The 21,066-nt window shown below is 39.4% G+C and overlaps 1 protein-coding gene across 1 annotated transcript; it reads right to left on the bottom strand.

Moving 5' to 3' along the window:
* Positions 1–6,254: 6,254 nt before the first annotated feature.
* On the bottom strand, positions 6,255–20,938 carry LOC116256288 (syntaxin-31). The gene is made up of 6 exons (XM_031632615.2): positions 20,170–20,938; positions 19,206–19,456; positions 18,997–19,124; positions 18,424–18,462; positions 6,944–7,141; positions 6,255–6,552 (listed from the first exon to the last, which is right to left on the bottom strand). Exons 1-6 carry the CDS (start codon positions 20,402–20,404, stop codon positions 6,393–6,395), a joined length of 1,011 nt encoding a protein of 336 aa, XP_031488475.1. The 5' UTR covers positions 20,405–20,938; the 3' UTR covers positions 6,255–6,392.
* Between the last annotated feature and the right edge of the window lie 128 nt (positions 20,939–21,066).

Below are 21,066 nucleotides of genomic sequence, written 5' to 3'. Positions count from 1 at the left end.
GTGCTTCTCCTAATGAGCAATCACTTCTTCTCTTAAAACCTGCATTTTATAACGTGAACCTCGTCCAATCTACAAAACCTGAAAGCACGCAAGCATGAGAAGTATATAAGGAGCGCATATGTGTATGGATATATCTATACACAACAAATAGGATCTGATTTTCACGAAGTTCCCTAGATATTTGCCATGGCCGTGCATGTACCGTACAGTCAGCTGGGTACGGCAGCAGGCACATGCAGGCACGGGGTTTTGGAAGAGAGAGTCAACGACTTGGCTACTTTACCTTGCGTCCATGTGCTGGCGTCGTGTTTAACAAGACTTTTTCGAGATCGTAGCCGCTGCGGACGGCCTGGACGTGCTAGTGCGAGAAAAAATGGGCGGGCCTCGACCGCCTGAAACTTTGACCGCATTCTTTCTTTCTTTCTTTCTTTCTTTCTTTCTTCAGCCTAGCACCTACGTCCCTCAGCGTGACTGAGGAGGATTAATCATTAAAATGGAAAACGAGGCAAAAGTAGTTGTTGAAGATCGATGGCAAAGCGATGGAGCTGCCTCCCTTCATTCCTCTTGGCAGCCTCTTTAACTCAATTCAACGTCACGCCATGGCTGCAATAATTCGTGTTATCGGGCGCCTCGTCGTCGCCTCTGCCTCTCAGGTCGTAACATAAATAAACCATCAAAGTTCCTCCTTCAAGTATCGGAACCACAACACATGCGCACATACAGATCGTTCGAAGCGTGTGCCCAACGTATTAAGAATATTTGACACACATTCTCTGCCGACTCCTTCGCTTGTCGTCCAGCAAGTAGTGAAGGTGGTCAGAGGAGAAGTCTTTTTCCAACTCTTGTCATGTTGTTGCTCAAATTTTTTCACAATATTGTTTTGGTCGACATTTCCTCGCATTGTAGAAAGGGAAAAAAGAAAAGGAAAGGGTGTTGCAGACGCTATATAGAAATGATGAATGGGTTGGTGAAAAGAGATGGCTACATTTGGGTGCCTCAAGCAGGGCAAACTTGTGTTTTCCTTATAACTCATACAAAACCTAACCGATGGCTAGGCCGGAGCTAGAGTTTTCTTTTTTCTTCTCTCTTTTTTTCGTTGAGGAAGCTTAAAGATACAACCAAATAAATTTTCTGAAAACTCTTATTCATAGAGTCCAAGTGTATTTTCCAATTTGTTTTTTTAGGGGCAAATTATGATTTTTGAAGAAGCAAAATTTTATTTTTCGAGAACTTTTTAGAGGATAAAGTTTGTCATATCCACCATTGCTCTTTGAGGCGCCACAGGACTCATGACACCCCAATAGTGGAAATGTAGTTATTTCCTTATGGTGTTTAGTTTAGGAAGAAGGTTGAGCTATGAATCGAATGTCCTAATCAAGTTTCACATTTTAAGTGGTTGTATGAAAAGGGCTGGTGCAATGGGTGGATGGGGTTAGCAGGCAGAGTCAGTTTCAATTTCAAATCTTTAGAGCACCAATGAATTGTACTTTAAAATAAGGCACCAACGTACAAGCTAAAGCATAGCGAATCATATTACCGGAGGCAATGAAAGCAAACCTGAATCCTATAAAAATGAAGGAAAGGGTGGAGGTTTCCAACCTTTTGTTGAGTGGTAAGGTAAGATGAAATACCTATGTTGCTCACCCAACAATATATTCCAAGTAGCATCAAAAGAGGTGGTGCAACAAATTTGCCTTTAATTGTTAACAAATTAAGCAATTAGAATTGAAATACCAAGGGCACTACACATAAACTGCTCCTTAGTGCGGCCACCGCTAATCAGGCCCCCACCTTACTTGAACCCAAACCAAACCAAATAGGAGAGAATAGGAGACCCTTTAGGAGGACAAAGTTGGTCGCGATCAACTTCAACCTGCATCGGAAGGAAGGTGTGTAGGAAGGCGTGCGTGCATATCAGTCTGCCCTTCCAAGGTCAACATCAAAAGTGAAACCTCTCATTCTCGAGTGATCTCTTTGTGTTAAAGGTAATAATATCTTGGGCCTATTAGTCCTTTGGTTTCAACTTCCTTTCTATTGCGCCTTTTCTACACATTATCACTGCTCAAAAAATAAAAAGATAAAAGAAAGACTATTTCTTCACCGTGGGCAATTTTGCAAAGTCTCCATTCTCTATATGAATATGATGCCACTCCTCAACGTCTACATACAAGTCCGGTTCCAAGGTGCAAGTAGTTCGGAAGCTAAACCTTTGAACCGTCATAGGGCAGGCAGTTTCTCCTCGCCCAAGGAAGCGATTGGGGTTGGTGTTCCTTTCTTGAGTCATGATGGCTCACATGTGAAGCGACAGGGTGTTTGTTTCATGTTCCGCGGACACCAAAAACTGGACATGGCAAAGCACCCATCCCACTTTCTTCTGTGTTTAGTCAAAATCATTTCTCTCCCTTGCTTGCCTTTTAACTAACTCTTTGTTATCAGGGGTTAGAGAATGGTCTTGTTGCACTTACAACACATGCTTGGCTTGGCTTTATGAATGCATGGCTTACATTATAGGTGAGGGCTTCCGTTCCCCTGATCTCTTTTCTTTTGTCCAGCTAGCATAAGCATAGCATGAAAGATGGACAGCAGTGTTGAAGACCTGTCGGAGGAACATACCCGACAAGCGTCAGCTTTGAAAAATAGCTACGCGCTCAATGTCAAACCCCAGCATAGAAATTATATGATAAACAAGCATAATGATCAAAAGAAAAGACAGGTAAAAGAGGAGATCTGAAAAATGACAACAGATACAAGTGATTTGGCGCCAAGGCCTTGCCAATACCTAACCAATTTTAAAATTGGTCCCAAACAATATTGAGATATGCTGATCACAGGATTAAGTATATATATATATATAGTTTGATTTGATATAGGCCAACCAAAACAAAATTGTAAATTCTAGCAGAGGACAACCGAACCGATCCTCGTCCACAACAACCATGGGCGACTAAAATGGTCATTTAGGTCTGCCGTCGCCTCACTAGATTCCATCTGTTTCCATTTCTGAAGTAGTTCAAGTAGGTACTCTTCTCGTGCTTAATTCATCTCCGACCCTTGCCGTGTTGGAGGTGCATGAAATGACAGGTCTTTTTACTTGCTTTCTCATTAGAATCTCCATAGATAACAGGCGCTTAATGAATCTCCCTCTCCCGTATCCCCATCGATCAAGGCCATCTCAGGAACCCAAAAAAGCGATCCATTTGATCTTTGCAGGATATTTTTAGAAGCAAACCAAGAGGACACCAAAGGAACATCCGGGAAAGAGACAGTTTCATACGGCCCTCATGACTTTTGCTTTAGCTTCTTTCTTTTCTCCTGTCGATCGGCAAGTCGAAGGAGAGCCCACCAGATTATGATTCAGGTGTCTTTTGCCGCTCAAGGCCAATCACCTCCGTCAAATGAATTCAAACCAACAGCCATATATCATATACTCGATTAAGCACATCTACACTTGTCAACAACTTAAAACAATAATATTTTACTTATACTACTTGGGAAAGAGCATCCACCAAATTGTTAGTCTTGCAGTGAATCAATTTTAACGTCGAGTTCAGGCTTTATTATTTGCACCATTGCAATGAGGTTGATGGCTCACCAGATTTACAGAAGAGTCCAATGGATCTAAGTGATCTGACGTAGGATCCTTAGATTGTTAAACCATGAATGCTTTCGATGATTCCCAGTAGCACATCACGTTACGTTGACAACAGAGGAATGCAATTGGCTTCGAGTCGAACACGGTATCGCAACTCTGCTGCCATTTGTTGCTCGAGCTTCCCCTTGCTGCTGAGTACGACACATTTACTTTCGTAGATTTATAAACATCCTTGGAGGTTCTAACTATATCATAATCATTTGAAGTGCAATATCGACGTACCTTTGTTAGAACGAATGAAGACAGTAGGAAGGGAAGCCATCATCGATCGGTTTACCGTCAAAGCAACGCAAGAACCCTCGCGTCATCTTTTCCAGAAATTGCATTACCATTTCTTTCTCCATATGAAACGTACGCGATGCTGCATAGGTATTGGTGGTTTTACCGTCACTCACTCACTACAGTCTAAGCATATTGAAAACAAAAGCAAGATAAAAAAAAAAGAAAAAAAAAGAGGAAAACAGGAAGAGAAGGGACAGGAGACAGGCGCCGACCGGAAGAACAGGGGCGGGGGAATGGCCCTTCCGCAATTGTATGCTCCACCGTACGTAATTCAGTATCGAGCCAAGTTGATTAACATCTCGGAAAGCTGAAAATCTTGACGGAATTTGGATCAAAAGATTTTATGCAACAATAATTCACTCACCAAGTGGTGTGGGTTCCAAAAGTATCCATTTTTTGACCAGTTTCTTCCACTGCTCACATGGCCACAGCCACTGGTGGACAGATGGTGTGGTCGTAGAGGCCCTAGAATTTCAAAGAACTAATTACACTTTCCCGCTGCGCCCTCAACAGGCAAGATTGGTAAATCAACTCTAGCAGCTCCTGAGGTTCACTTAAATTAGTGAGGAGAAGAGACACACACACACACACACGAGCATGCGTGGACACATACATACACGCACCACAGAGGTAGAAGCAAAAATTAGACCCCTTAAGCTTTTGCTTAGAAGTACTCCATGCAAAATGTGGACATCTTTAAATATTGTTTGTGAATGCTAATTTAATATAGATCATGCCTTAATTCAAGTTGTTTTTACGGAAAAAAATTATTTTCCAACTACCAAAATTCTGAAGTTACAAAAGCCGTTAAATATTTTTTATTACAGAAATCACATTCAAACTGAAAAAGTGATTCACTTAATATCTTTTGCACCTAACCACTCTTAAGATCATACTTATAAGGTTAGATTGCACGCAAAGTATTTTATTAGTCAATTTTAAGATGTTTGGTTTTTAACAATTAAGTTACGGACAAAAAACCATACCACTCAAAATCAAATTGAAAGATATTTTAGACAAATATGAACAGACTACCATGTTGTTGATTTGTATCCTTTCATTCTCTCTTTTATAAAAGGTCATGGGAAACCGTATCCCTAGCACGCTGGCAGAGTTGGACGGAACAAACTAACATGTTTATATCTGTTAATTTAATAGAAAGGATACCTTAATTCAAGTTATTTCTGTGAAACTATTTTTTTTTTTTTTTACTACCAAAATTTTGATTGTACAAGAGTTATTTAATGCTTAAATAAATATATTTAAATTCAGAAAAATTGATTTAATATCTGCTTCCTATCAAATCACCCTTGATATCATATTCTTAAATGCTAGATTATATTGAGCGGCCTGGCCTTTGTGCCTGACCGAAGTGGCCGGCATTTTGCAGCCGTCACCCACAGCCACCACCCACTGAAGCAACCAAGTCCTCAGGCGTTTGGGTTTTTCATGCATAGATCCTGCAGGACGGTATCAGCTTCATATTACCCGACTAGCCAAACGACAAAATGCAAGAGCTTCGCACGGGTTCTTGTTGCCATGCGGAAGACACTTGCTACCAGCTCAGCTCGCCTCAGTTTCCCATTTGAAACTTACAATCACTTCTGCATTTTGAGAATACAAGCGCTTGCCCAGTCGCCCTGTTGGTTGCGTTTACAATATCCTTATCGAATTGATAAGCGGAAGAGAGATGGAATTTTATGATTCCCTGTCCTGCTTGGATTGGTGAACTCCCGGCAGCGCTCATTGGTCTATGGCCTTAAGGCTTTGTATGGAAGCCGGATTCGAGATCAGAAATAAGAAATTCCCGTGTCCCCACCATTTGGAACTCATAGTATGGAAAATCGGACTGAGATGACGTGCTCCACCATTTCCCCCCTTAGATCTTCTTTTTCTTTCAAAGGAGATACCCGAGAAATCCTCCCCCATATTTCGCGTCATTTGATCCCCGTGTCGTTGTCATTGGCAGTTCTCAAACACGATCGAGACGTTCTTATACGTGGATTGTATCAGAAATCAAGGTGATTGCCAACATGTGCTACACCGAATTGGTCGAAGACCTTTCAAGTTGAAAAGGCCAAGAGCGCAATACCATGAGTTCAAATCTATTGGCATAACTTGGGGCTGCTAAAAAAACCTGCTAACAAAAATAAATAAGACTCGTCGGCATTTGCAGGACATGATTAAGCGCCCTTTCGCCAGTACATCGTGCCATCCTGCCTGAACTGGATGCGACATCTTGGTTCACCGTGGCAACAAAAACCAAGCAGTGGCTCCACGGAGACTGACCCAGTACCGAGATCTCCGAATGAAACTAAGAGGTTGATGAAAATAGTTTATTTCAAATTACCGCCAGTAAAGGTTAACAGAATCCGTCGAATGAATTCAAGAAAATAAGATAAAACAACAATGGACAGAGAGATTTCTTTTTTTTCCTTTATTTTTTTCCGCTTCTAGTTCACAGTACGAAAAATACAAACAAAAGCATAAAGAATATGAGAACCGCAAATATCTTGATCATAAGCCACCTATTGGAAGACACACGGTTCAAATGCCTTAATAGTGCACTCCTCGCGCCTTCCACGTTTGATAGCGTCTCCTCCATGTTATCATCGATCCTGTTTGAATTCAACTTATTTGTTATTAGAAGCTGGTTTCTGCCATCATATGATCAATTTTGAACTTAAACCCAAGCTACTTCTGGACAGAACTTGGTTTGTGCTGGGTCAGAGAGATCCACAGGAAGTTAAGCCAAGGGTCAACTCATGCTCACTACCATTCATACTAAACTCCACCTTGAGAACAACTCCGTGATGGGCCAACACATATACAATAAGTGGCTAGTTCAAAAGGTCATATTTATCCAAAGCAGGCTCTGCAACGAGATTGACTTATAATGCTCAAGTTCAATGGACTGCTATGCTCTGGAGTGAATATTATCAGTTGTATAGTGCACGAAAGTGTAGGCTTCATAATTATATTTGTATAGCACAAGGGTGGAAAAAAAACCTGATAGCCAATTCGCCCTGTTGTGCTACCATAGTTGCCAACTGAGTGAAGATACTACCAAGTTCTGAGATTGTGGATTCAACATTCTGTAGAGCGTCTGCCCTGCTTTGCATGTAGTTATCTTGACGTGGAACGGTCTGTTGTAACATCTGCACCTCCATACTGTGTGGTGGTGCAACATCCGAACCCAATCTTCGTCTGCAAGAAAGTTGTTATAAGCCATCTCGTGTGTGTTCCCAGGTCTAAAGATATTGCTAGAAGAAGAACATTACTTCTTAATCATCGAACAATTGAGTGCTAATAATTTTTGGTTATATGTGATACAACTGAACTCTGAAGGTATCCAATATTTCCAAATGAACTTGATTTTGACCATTTCCAGAGACAAATGGTGAAAGACGAACAAAAGTTTGTCTATATATCATTATTTTCTCCTAACAACCACACTTTTAAGATAAAAAACGATATAAAATTAATTAAAAATTAAAATAGCTGAAATCTTCCTCAATGAAAACAACAACCCAGAGCTCAAACAATTCAAAGAGCACAAAATAAAAAGTGCATTAAAGGCACAAGAAAATCTTAAGCACAACCAAAGAAAGCTTCCAAGAAGTATAACTAACATGAGACAAACTGGTCACTTAAATAGAGCTGAGTTGTTGTTGGGAGTCTCCAATGGCTAGATCCGTTTTCCAGACGGTTGGAGAGTCCCAATGGCTCTCTCGGTTGTACAAAAGTAGAAAACAATCTCATCATTTGTTATCACAGACCTATTTACAACATCACCTGCAAAGTTGATTTGTGATGATAAATATCCTTTGTGCTTTCTAATTAATGGTATTCTAAGTCACATGGGTACTTCAGTAAGGTCCACGTACCCGTGTTGCCGTACTCGTACTCAAAATGGGTACTTTGACACTTGGGTACCTATAGATCCAAACTGCTTAATTTTATTTTGATTTAATTTTTTCCACCTTATTTTTTATTCTATTCTTTGGATGTAAAAATTCGATTGATGTTCATATTTGATTAAGGGGCTGCTTAGTTTTCCATATGTTTAAAGTTTTTCATAGGTTTCTAAAACACACTGCTATAAGAGCCGTTGATATATATTTTCTATGTTATTCATTTGTTTATGTTGATGTATATTCTTTATTTTGATATATATATTCTAAGTATTTCTTATTGTTTATATATATATACGGCCGTACCCCCGCACCCAAGTTTTTTGAAAATGGTCAGTACCCGTACCCGTACCTATGTGACATAGATGGTATTGTAGTCTTACCTCTCTATGTTGATGACATGATAATCACCGGAAGTGACAAAAATAGAGTAGCATCAAACAACAACATTTAAACTCATGTTCAATTATGAATACTAAATCTATCATGCCAAGCCTTTGTAGCTTGTTTGACAACTGTCCTTGCTTTGAATCTTTTAAGAGTTCCATTTTGACTTCAAAAAACCACATACATCTTATGGTTTTCTTGCCTTCGGATAAGGACCAGGCGTCCCAGGTCTTTCATTTTCCAGAGGCCATTAATTCTACATTCATGGCTTCTACTACTTGAGGAAGTGACATTGCCCCAATTGAGTTGAGCTCTTCCTTTTTCTTAATAACATCCCGTGGTGGCCACCTTCTTGTCAAATTGTTCAACTTTGGGCATTTTGGCTTCATATGACCCAATTCATGACAATCAAAACAAATCATTTTCTTGTTCCTTTCCCCACTACTTCTTCCAAAATGATTTGGTCTATAGGATTTCATGTGATTTCATGTTTCAAGTTGGCCAAGACAGTCTCGCTTCTTTCCCTGCAATATAAAAATTTATTTTCCAACATAATGAGTATGCCAAGTGTTCATTTAGTGTCAAAAGACTGGACCAATGAAGAAGTGAAGTTTTTGCTACATGAAATTCAGTTCTAAAAGCCATAATGAATTTATAGAACTTATTGTCTCATATTTACCTTTCTCTAAGCATAATACCATGTCAGTCATGCGACTTATTTTCAAATACAGTCAATTCATTCCATAACAGAGATAATTGTCCATAGCAACTCTGGATTAAGTTATCTCCTTGTTGTACATCAGATATCTTAAATTGCACCCATTGACGAGCCACATCTTTCACAATATGCATTTCTTTAAGACATTCTCATGCCTCAAGCTCATCCTGAAACATATTTGGTTACAAACTCATAAAAGTATTTACACTATTTAAAATCCAGGATATAATTCTCCACTCCCTCCATTTTTCTTACATTTCTCAACTGCTTTTGTTTTTTTTCCCTCCCTATTTTTGCTTTTCTTTCCATGTTCTTGGTTAGGATCAGTTTAAGTTCATTTTCGGAATCATCAACAAATCCTCAAAGACCCTATATGGTGCTTCCTAGTGGAAGCTCATGTCACATAATTGGTAGAAGTACATTTCAGAAAAGATTGAAGAGAGCAATCCTTGTCTTCTATTTTAAAAAAGAAAAAAACACAAGAGAATGGGTAGAGCACACTTGAGAAATGAAGAATGTGGAGCTGCCTAACGATCAACTAGAGCTTCCATGTGCACCATATTCCAACCACGAGCTCTTCAAGATGAAAGGACTCATCAAGGCCAAGGCTAAATCTTTTTGCTCTGATAACATGTGAAGGCCAAGACATAAATCTATATCAAACTAGCTGAAATCTTCCTCAATGAAGGCAAACAAACAAAGCTCACAAGAGCATACAATAAAAAATGCAAAAGCACAATAAAAATGTATTAAGCACAACCAAAGAAAGTTTGCAAGAAGCATAACTAACACAGGACAAACTGTTCCCTTAAACAGAGATGACTAAAGTCCAAAGCTCTCTCAGCCATACCAAAAAGCAGAAATAAAATACAAAAAGAAGGAAAGGGAAATACCAAAAATAACTGGCCAAAATTCCCAAGAAGACTAACATGCTTGATTAATGTCATCAAAGTTCAAACACTTCATTAATTTTCTTTTGCACAAAATAAATTTAAAAGAAAAAAACACTACCTGCTAGCTATTCATAATGATTTTTAAACGACATACACATTACATGGGCTCAACTAAAAAATTTTCCCCATGGACACACACACACATTTATAGTTTTCAAAATACAAGAATTATTATTAGTTGTTTGATCAAGTTCATTAATGGCTCACAAAGTATCACGTGTAAAGTTAATAATTCAGAATCAAAGTACAAGTTGTCATTTACCTTTTCACAAAAAAAAAACCTTATACATAGCACGTTGCAAACTATTAAACATGTGATGGACTACTTATATTCAGTTCACATAGTTTATACATACATACACATGTACAAAAATAAATACATACACACATGCACACACACAATATATATAAAGGAGAGAGAAAAAGAGAGAGAGAAAGTAAAAAGAAATGTTCAATCCCACCTTTTCCTCTCTCTCTCACCTTTTTTCCCCCTTTTGTTTTCTACCAAACTATCCATGCACACCTCCCTCACCCCACCCCCCACCCCGCGAACCAAAGAAAGAAAAAAATCATGTGGGAGGAGGTAAAAAGACCTAGAAAACTAGTCCAAAGACTGGTTTAACTCAGTCTTATATATATATATATATATATACATAACAAGAGAGAGAGATGCATTTGGTAGTTCTGCTTCTACGATTGGCTGGAGCTATCCTCTCCTTTTCTTATTCTCTCTCCCAGCCAAGTCTCCCCCCTTTCCTCATTCAGTACTCATTTTGAACATAATTGAAGAAGAAAAGGGTGTGTGAGAAGGAAGGGAAAGAGGAACAAAGGAAATAATTACAAGTGCTATTGGGAGCACTAGACTAGCTTAAAACTTAAAGCAAGGATTACAATTGGTAGCACAATGAGCACACGGTTCATAAAAACATGTCAAAAGTTACTAAAGCTTTAAAAAGTATGATAGTGTAGCACACATGCTGTCAATATTATAAGTTTTTTGTTAAATGATACACTACATAACCCATGATCCCAACGTCAAATCTTATTTATAACAAATCAAACTGACCAACAAAGAAAATAGTACTTTGTCATGTCAAGGGAAAAGCAATTCTGATATGAATATATATTCATGAATATAGAATGTACATCATACATAAAAAGGAAATTTAACAGATTAGTACAAAGAGAATTTCATAATACCACAGAGATAGAGAGGGAGGGATAGTTTGGTAGGGATATAATAGTTTGGTTCCTACTCCTTCCTCTCTCTCTCTCTCTCTCTCACACACACACACACTCTTGTATGTGTCAGCTGCAGCCAACACCCCCCCTGCCATATTGAGAGAGAATGAGAGATAAATTAATGCGAAGATGGGTTGGGCTGATGCATAGCCTCTCCCTCTCTGCTGGTCCGCCATAGAAAGAGCTGAAGGATAACAAGTCATGGACAATGATGCTTAGCCATGAAAACCAGTACAAAACAGCAAAAGCAAGAGAGAGAAAGAGAGTTTAGCAACACACCAGAAATTAAAGAGAGCATGAAAGGCCCACATGGTCACAGCACCCAACAGGCCAGGTTGTTCAGGAGTATTAAACACCATAGGACCATAAGAAGAGACCGGGTCATTTATGTGGCCAAAAAGAGCACTCCTCACTATGTACACCCAATAACCCAAGCACAGGCCAATAGCAGGATGCCAAAAAGTCATCAATGCAGAGCCAGGAGCATTACTGATTGGCTGACACATGCAGGGTCATCGACAACGAGACGGCCAGTGAACGAAATGGGTTGGAGAAGCAGCTGCTAAATGGGTCGGCAGAGGGCCGAGGGTGATCCAAGTGGGGAAATGATTGATCTTATAGCAGGCTGGAACAATGTGATAGAAATGTAGCACCAATATCTGTAACCCGAAAACAGCACTCACGCAGGAGAGAGAGAGAGAGAGAGAGAGAGAGAGAGAATGAAAACAAGAAGAAACTGAGGAGAAGAAGCCGTAGCCAAAATGGTTTGCACGGCCTCTATTTATAATCTCATTTTCAGAATTCTAAGAGTCTCCAATCGTAGAATCCTAGGAGATTTCACAAGCTCCAAGGACATTAATTACATCATAGAAACCTAAGAGACTTCACATATTACAAGGATATTAACTACAACATAGAATCCTAGGAGACTTCCCATATAACAAGGATATTAACTATAACATAGAATCCTAGGAGACTCTTCACATGTTACAAGGACATTAAATATTTTAACACATTCTACAAGGAGGTGGAATCCTAAGAGACTCCTCTTCAACGTGCTGGTGAAGGATTTATATTTTAACACCCTCCCTCAAGTTGTGCATGGTTTTGCACCATGTACAACTTGCCTTTTAGAAACCAGAATCGTTCCTTTGTTAATCCTTTTGTAAATAAGTCTGCAACTTGTTCATCTGTACGAACATAAATAGGCTGAATTTCCTTGTCTTCCACCTTTTGTCTAACAAAGTGTTGATCAATCTCAATGTGCTTTGTTCGACCATGTTGTACGGGATTAAAGGCAATGTTAATAGCGCTTTGATTATCGCACATTAACATTGATGTTTTAATCTTTTCTCCAATGTCTTCTAGCAAATGTCTAACCCATGTAACTTCAGCAGTACCTGCAGCCATGCATCTGTATTCAGCTTCAGTGCTGGATCTTGCTACTGCCTTTTGCTTTCGACAACTCCAAGACACAAGATTACGTCCAATGAAAATACAAAAACCAGAAATGGACTTTCTTTGATCGGGATCTCCAGCCCAATCTGCATCTGTGAATGTCATAAGTTGATGTCCAGTAGTTATATTTTCACTCTTACCATAAACTAAGCCATCTCCTGCTGTCCCTTTAAGATATCTTAATATTCTTTTGACAGCATCCATGTGAGTATCTCTAGGTGCATGCATAAATTGGGATACTTGATTCACAGCATATATAATATCTGGTCTAGTAAATGTAAGATATTGAAGTGCCCCAACAATACTTCGATATTGCGTAGGATCTTCATATAACTCCCCATCTTGAGCACTTAGTCTTTGATTTAGAACACTAGGAGTTCCAACAGGCTTACAATCAGACATACCTGACTTTTTCAACAAATCCAACGTGTATTTCTGTTGTGTCAATGTGAGGCGATTATTGTGCCTATCAATCTCCACTCCAAGAAAGAATCGTAAATCACCAAGCTCTTTCATTTTGAAGTTTTGCATCATCAAAACTTTAGCTTCTTCTATGTGTTTTTCTGAATTGCCTGTGATAACAATATCATCAACATATATAAGAAGTAAAGTAAATATGTTTTCCTTTCGATAAATGAAAAGAGAGTGATCTAGAGGACATCTCCGAAAACCACATTCTTGAATCTTGCAAGAGAAACTGTCAAACCACGAACGTGAGGCCTGTTTAAGTCCATAAATAGATTTTCTTAGTTTGCAAACCCATGCATGAGAGTCTCCTTTCGTGTATCCTGGAGGTTGTTCCATATATACTTCCTCCCTTAAATCACCATGAAGAAAAGCATTCTTCACGTCCATTTGATGTAGTCTCCATCCATATTCAACTGCCAATGATATAATCACGCGAATTGTTCCCATTTTGATCACAGGGCTGAATGTCTCATCATAATCTTCTCCATATTGTTGTGTAAACCCTTTTGCTACTAACCTTGCTTTGTGTCTTTCTATGCTGCCGTCAGGTTTGTATTTAATTTTGTATACCCATTTGGAGCCCACTACGTTCTTTTCGTGTGGCCTCGGAACGATCTCCCATGTTCCACATTCATGCAAGGCATCCATTTCTTCTTTCATAGCCTTTCTCCAATGATGTGATTTTGATGCTTGATCAAATGAAGTAGGTTCTTCCTCCTTGCCAATTTTTGCCATGAATAACTGAAAATCAAGTGATAAAGAATCATAGCTAACCCACCTGTGAATGGGATGACGAATGCGTTGGGATCTTCTAAGGTGGGGCATGTTGTCTTCTTCACTGTGAGCATCTCTGTCCCTTAGTCGTCGACTGTAGATAAGACCCGAATACCGATGTGCATCGTTGCTCTGTTCATTATTGTTTTCGTGATGACTTGATGACTGTGTTGGATCTTCTTGATTTTCACTTTGAGCCATATCCGACGGTTGTATTGCTCTCTCTGAATCTTCACTTTGAGGCACATCATTTTCTATAACAGGATCTGCATTGAATAACTGTGTACTGGTCCAGGGATCATAAGATTCAATGGTCATAGGCATTTCATTTGTATTATCAAAACTATGTTCATCAAAAATGACATTTCTTGAAGTTTTGATACGTTTAGTTGTTGGATCATAGCATCGAAAACCTTTATATTCATCAGCATATCCAACGAATCTACATTGAATAGCTTTGTCTTGAAACTTGTTCCTCAAGGCAGCATCAACGTGAACATAGCATACACAACCAAAAACCTTCAAGTTCTTGTAATCAGGTTGTTTGCCTAAGAGTGTAAAATATGGCGATTTAGACATCAAGAGTGTCATAGGCAAACAATTTATTATGTATACAGCAGTATGAAAGGCTTCAGTCCACAAGGAAATGGGCACATTAGTATCATGCATCATGCTCATGGCGCTTTCAACTATATGTCGATGTTTCCGCTCAACTACACCATTTTGTTGTGGTGTGTAAGGGCAGGAAATTTGTCTAGTTATCCCTTTTTCACGTAGAAATTCAATAAAATCAAGCGAGGAATATTCTCCCCCTCCATCACATTGAAAATGCACCACATTGGATGAAAATTTAGTTTGAATCATGACATAGAAGTTTCGAAATATGTGAGGTACTTCTGATTTGTGTTTCATGAAGTAAATCCAGGTGAAACGTGAGTAAGAGTCAATGAATAAGACATAATATCTTGACCCAGACATGGAATCAATAGGGGCTGGCCCCCATACATCAGAAAAAATAGTTTCAAAAGGTTTGGAAGCCCTTTGATTTATATTATGGAAAGGTAAAACATGACTCTTACAAAGTCCACAACTTGAACATTTTTTGACACTTGAAGTAAGAGGTAAACTTGATCTTGGAATGAGACTATCTGTGACAAGTTTTTCAATGAAATGTCGACCACAGTGTCCTAGCCGACTATGCCACAAATCAGACTCCAAAAATTGGTTAGGGCCCCTTACTTTTGATTGAAAATGGCAAGAACTTGGCACTGATGACGCATTATGAGAAAGAGAAAATGTCTTCAATCCTATATCAAAAGTGGATGAATCCTTGGGTAGACATTCCTTGAGGACGTACATATTCCCTTGACGCTCCCCTCTAGCGAACATTTTCTTCGTTTGGAGGTCCTTGACATAGACAGAAGAAGGTGTGAATTCAACAGAAGAGCTTGTATCATCAATGAGTTTAGAAATGGATATGATGTTCTTTTTGATATTGGGAGCAAGAACAACATTAGACAGTGATAGAGACGAGGATGACAATGGAATATGTGCATTTCCAATATGTGTAATAGGATGAGATTTTCCATCACCTGTTATAATGCAACTTCTACCGTAATGAGGGGATAAGTTAGTCAATTTACCTGCATTTCCTGTCACATGGGTAGCTGCACCTGAATCCAAGAACCATTCTCCCTGCTCATTTTGCTTTATAGTCATCTTTGAGAATGCGGCCATCAATAGCTGTTGCATATCTTCAGCGGCGGATTTAGAACTTTGTCCTCCTTGTTTATAATCATGTCTTACCCCTTTGTTTTTATTTTGAGGATTAAACCAACATTGTACCTTCATGTGTCCTTTCTTGTTGCACTGAAAACAAATTGGTATTTTTCTTGAAGTATCCAAAGGAGACATACCTTGGTTATGCGGTGTTGGTAGAATGCCACGACCACCATGGTTGGAGTTCCCATGACTCTTACCAAACTTTACATTCATAGCCAACACATTTTGGGAGTTCCCTTGATCAGTCCTTTCAATGACTCTTTTCATATTCATTTCATGTTGGAGAAGTTTACCTTGTAGTTCGTTGAAGGAAGGCAGAACAGGAAGGACCTCAAGAGCTGTAATAAAAGCATGATAATCATGCCCAAGTCCATTCAAGGTTTGCTGTACCTTTTCCTTATCAGAAATGTTATTCCCTGAGGCAGCAAGTTGGTCTGCGACGGCCTTAATACGCCCCAAATAATCCATGATAGACGTTGAACCTTTGCTCAAATTCTGAAATTCTTTCTTTAAGTACATAATTCGAGCTTCTGATATTTGGGAAAAGGTATTAGCAAGGGTTTCCCATAATTCTTCTGCAGTACAATCATCAGAAACTGAAAGTAACACTTGTTGAGATAAAGTGGACAAAATATACGCAACCAGACTTTGATCACGTCTCATCCACATAGCATGTTCAGGATTGTTGTCTTCATGAACAGCAATAACTTCTCCTGCCTCATTTTTTATTTCCTGTAAGACGGATATTGGTGGAGCCTTTGTTGAACCATCGAGATGTCCAAAGAGGCCTTGACTTCTTATGAAAGGCATGATTTGCCTTTTCCAGATCAGATAATTCTCATGGTTGAGTTTTTCGGTAATAAGGTGAGGAAGAAAACTTGAGGACATGCCAGAATGCGAAAGGTTTTCCATGACAGCAGAAAGGAATGGTATATAGGTAGAAGATGAGAGGGAAAGAAGACACGATATAACAAGATGTGTCCTTGGTAAGCAAGAAGAAAAAGGAACAAGAATTGCGCAAGAGAAAAGTAAATTCAGGATAGAGACAAGATGAGAAAAGAGTTCTAACCAGATCAGACCTGTTTGGGCATTTCGTTTGGTAGAGATAACGTAACCTGGCTCTGATACCATGATAGAAATGTAGCACCAATATCTGTAACCCGAAAACAGCACTCACGCAGGAGAGAGAGAGAGAGAGAGAGAGAGAGAGAGAATGAAAACAAGAAGAAACTGAGGAGAAGAAGCCGTAGCCAAAATGGTTTGCACGGCCTCTATTTATAATCTCATTTTCAGAATTCTAAGAGTCTCCAATCGTAGAATCCTAGGAGATTTCACAAGCTCCAAGGACATTAATTACATCATAGAAACCTAAGAGACTTCACATATTACTAGGATATTAACTACAACATAGAATCCTAGGAGACTTCCCATATAACAAGGATATTAACTATAACATAGAATCCTAGGAGACTCTTCACATGTTACAAGGACATTAAATATTTTAACACATTCTACAAGGAGGTGGAATCCTAAGAGACTCCTCTTCAACGTGCTGGTGAAGGATTTATATTTTAACACAATGGTCAGGCCAGAGGACTGGAGGCAGGCAGCAGCAATGATGCATAGAGGCAGGTAATGGCAACAGGACCGATCATCAGCCGTAGATGCAGATTTGAAGAAAAAAACCAGTTTCTAATTCATGGCGAGAGCCACCATCCTTCCAACAGCTTCTGATTTGCTTGGTGAGAAATGGAGGGAGAGAGATCATGAGAGAGGAGAGGGGTTCGCCAATTTGGTAGAAGGAAGGAGAGAGAAAGAAGGAAAGAAGAGTGGAATGAAGCATGTGGGAAGGAGAAAGAGGGTGGATGAGGATATTTGAGGGACTTTTTATATATCTTGATTAAAAGGTATCTAATTTTTCTCTCTCATCCACCAGACCATCATTTATTGTCTGATTGAATGGCTCTAATAGTTCTGATGGTTCTGAGATATTATAGTCTGGTTTCTAGTCATCTCTCTCTCTTTCTCTCTCTCTCTCTCTCTCTCTCTATATATATATATATATATATATGTATATATATATATATATATATCGAGATGGAGATCAAGAGAGAAACTAGATTATAAAAACTGACATGGCTATTTAAACATAATAATTAAAATTTTTGAATTTCTAAACATTTGTTCACAAATCTAACTCTAGAAAAGAGGAATCATGGTTCATTTGCTAAGAAAAGAGATACGAACCACGATTGTTGATAAAGGGAAGCTAGATCATCTTAAACTTTCTACTTGACACAGAATTGATAAGATGCTAACATGCCATGTCTCTGTAGGAAAAAAAATGCAGTATCATCTAATATAACACCAACTCTCACAGGTTAAAAGCCATAGAAGCCAACAAGAAATGCTCGAAGGGAATGGATTTCAGCACTTACAAGTCAGTTGAGATCCTTCAGAAATAGATCATGAGCCCCAACCAAACAAGGGCAACAACATGTTTTTCACATGATGGAAGACCAACCGTTTTATATGAACTCACAGCTTATACATCCAAAACAAAATAAGATATAATGAACATAGGATTGATAGAAATTCTATGAGTCCCTGTTCATTCACCATAGGCAAGTAATGGTAGTTTTTTTCATATCTGGATACAAGTCACTGCTTTGTTCAGTAAGATTTAAGGCCAAATTTTGGATCCTATATGTGAGGCATCCACAATAAAAGCTTCAAGCATAACCTGATAACAGACTGCAGGAGAAAGTGAAATAACAGGGTAACAGAACATACCTCAGCTGGCTTCCATTTGAGACACCACCTGAAGATAATCTGTTCAGAAAAAACAAAGAGAAAGGCTGATAACAGTAAACAAATAAAGAGACACCAAGAAATGTTGAGATACTTCACGTGATCAATGAATAGATGGTCACTAAAGTAGTACTAACACTTCCACAAACGCAAACAAGCCTTCACTAATCTTTTGGAATATAGCCACAGGACATATTAAGAACTGAAATCCAGACTTGGAACACTTTTATCCTAGTGAGAGGTGGAAGTAGCAAATTACAACTTACAAATAGATAGTAGCATTCTCCATGTCCTTACATGAAACAAGGGAACTAGATTCAGAAAAAGCACCAATTTGAGAATGAATGGGATTACTTGCTCAACCAAGAGTCACATAATAATCTCTAACAAGAAATGAGTATTTTAAGTTGCAGCATGAAAGCCAGGAAGCCAAACTGGAGGACATGCATACATTTCAAATGCAAACACTAATATTTCGGGTAGAAGAGAAATCCAAACAAAAGCTGCAGTTACAGCACTTGTGGCTCCTTACAAATCAAGTTATGTCAAACTTACGTGGATGGACCCAATGAGCTTGACCATGGAGGTGGTTCTGCAACTATACTTGAATGCTGTGTAACGCGGTTTTCTTGTGATGTGTTTGCTGAAAAAATTTGTCGCCTAGATTCATGAGCCTTCAGATTCTGCAGGGAAAACAGAATGCTTATGAACTTCTTAAGTAACAGAAGATATTGTTAAGGCCACCAAAGTCCATGAGCCTCAACCTCAGTCCTCGCAGTCAAGACATCTTTAAACTGCTTAGTGGTCCCCATAAGTCTGCTTTTCAAATCATCGCAAATTGTTGTCGAGTGGACAATGCTGTCCTTGGATAAATCACGATCGGACGATTCAAAATTTTGAAGGGCTTGCAATTCAGAAACAGCTAGACTCAGTGCATCAATGTCACTTTTTATCAAAGCAGTGAGCTCTTGTATTTCCAAAGTTGGATCATTGAACATGGATGAACTCTTCGCCACTGAAAAGTGAAATAGAGGTTTACCAGTGAAGATCAATTTCAGGGAAAAGCAAATTTCAATAACCCGCAACAAAAAGCTACTTCAAATCTATAGCGTCGAAACTCGAAAGAGACAAAGTTCCATTCCGACTCACAAATGAAAATAAACTATCTCGCAGTACCAAGGAATTCTTCATGTGGAGAAGAGTAAGGGATGCTATGAATAAAAATGTTTAGAACTCCCCATCCTTTCTGAATGAGATAAACGCCGGATATTTAAGCACCAAAGAGTTAAGGATGAGACATTGACAGGCATATCAAGTTCTAATTTCTCGACAGTTCCCTAGAAGCTTCAATGAGTCACAAAACCCTACGTACAAGATTAAGAGAGCAATCAACTAAAAAAATCGGCACGACGTATACAAAGAAACACGCAATTAATAAGAAGATTGGCTCCAATAGACAGCCTAGCAATCGGAAGGCGAAAATTGAAATGCAGCATCTCAATCGTGTTCACAAACTATGACCTTGGTTCCATACGATTTCACAAAGAAAAGTAGATCTAAAGCAAAGTTCATCCAGAATTCACCGTTTGCACCCGGAAAATGCCTTAGCAGATTCCGGTCAATCGTCATACTACGGACATGTTACCCAATTCGCGATTACGAACACGACGCATATAACACCGGATCACCAAGAGCAGAACGAGAGAAAGCATTTGCAGGATCACTCACATTTCGTGAGCCGCGCGATCTTCTGAGACGTCTCGTGAATTCCCAACCCGACCCTGGAGGCCTTCTTGTTGAACTCCGACCGGCGGGCGCTTGCGGATGGGGATGAGTCGGGTTTGCTGTGAAGCGTGTCGATAGTCGATGCGCCGGGACGGCTGTTTGTTCGCCCAAGGCTTTCAGACAAGGAAAGGAACTCCGACGTCCGATCTCGATAAGAAGAAATCCCAGCAGACGCCATGGATCAACCAGAGCTCGAGACGTAAAAAGGGAAAAGGAGAAGGGATAATTCAGAATCTGAGAAGGGAGTTTCCGTCCTCTTGCCCGCCGCCTCTCTCTCAGGCGATCCAGCTCTCTCTCTCCTCTGTCGAGGAACCGACAGAGCGCCAAGGTGAATTTTGTCTGTTTGGTGAAGCACAACCACCGACAATTCGCTACTCCTCGGTTTGACCCGACGCCAACCGCGTCCATGATCATGTATCAGGTGGTGGGTAGCAATAGTACAATATTTTTTGGGCAACACAGGGACAAGGAAAAAAATTACAGGCATTCGTTCAATTGACGCAACAGTGGAGGGTCGAGATGTCCAATTCCTATTATAAAGATTTAGGCACTCCTCATCATGTATATACCCTCATCGTATTGGAATCCACTGCCTGAAAAGAAGAGGCTTCACACAAAATCTCAGAACCAGCGCAATGGAAATCAAATGTTACTAAAGAGTCTAGGGTGTAGAATGACTGTGTTTGGATTTTGATTCTTGATTTCCCTCATTCTCTTCCCTTGGATCTTTCCTTCTCTCGCTTGGGTGGCAAGTTCTTAAGGGCGTCGAATGACAATGCTTGAACTTTGACTCAAATATATCCTTTTTTTTTTATGTATGTATCGTGTTTCAAGTTCTTG

Source organism: Nymphaea colorata, chromosome 6 (assembly GCF_008831285.2).
Source record: "Nymphaea colorata isolate Beijing-Zhang1983 chromosome 6, ASM883128v2, whole genome shotgun sequence".
In the NCBI taxonomy this organism is placed as follows: domain Eukaryota; kingdom Viridiplantae; phylum Streptophyta; class Magnoliopsida; order Nymphaeales; family Nymphaeaceae; genus Nymphaea; species Nymphaea colorata.
The sequence above is the reverse complement of the archived record's forward strand: the minus strand, read 5'-3'. Positions and strand labels throughout refer to the sequence as shown.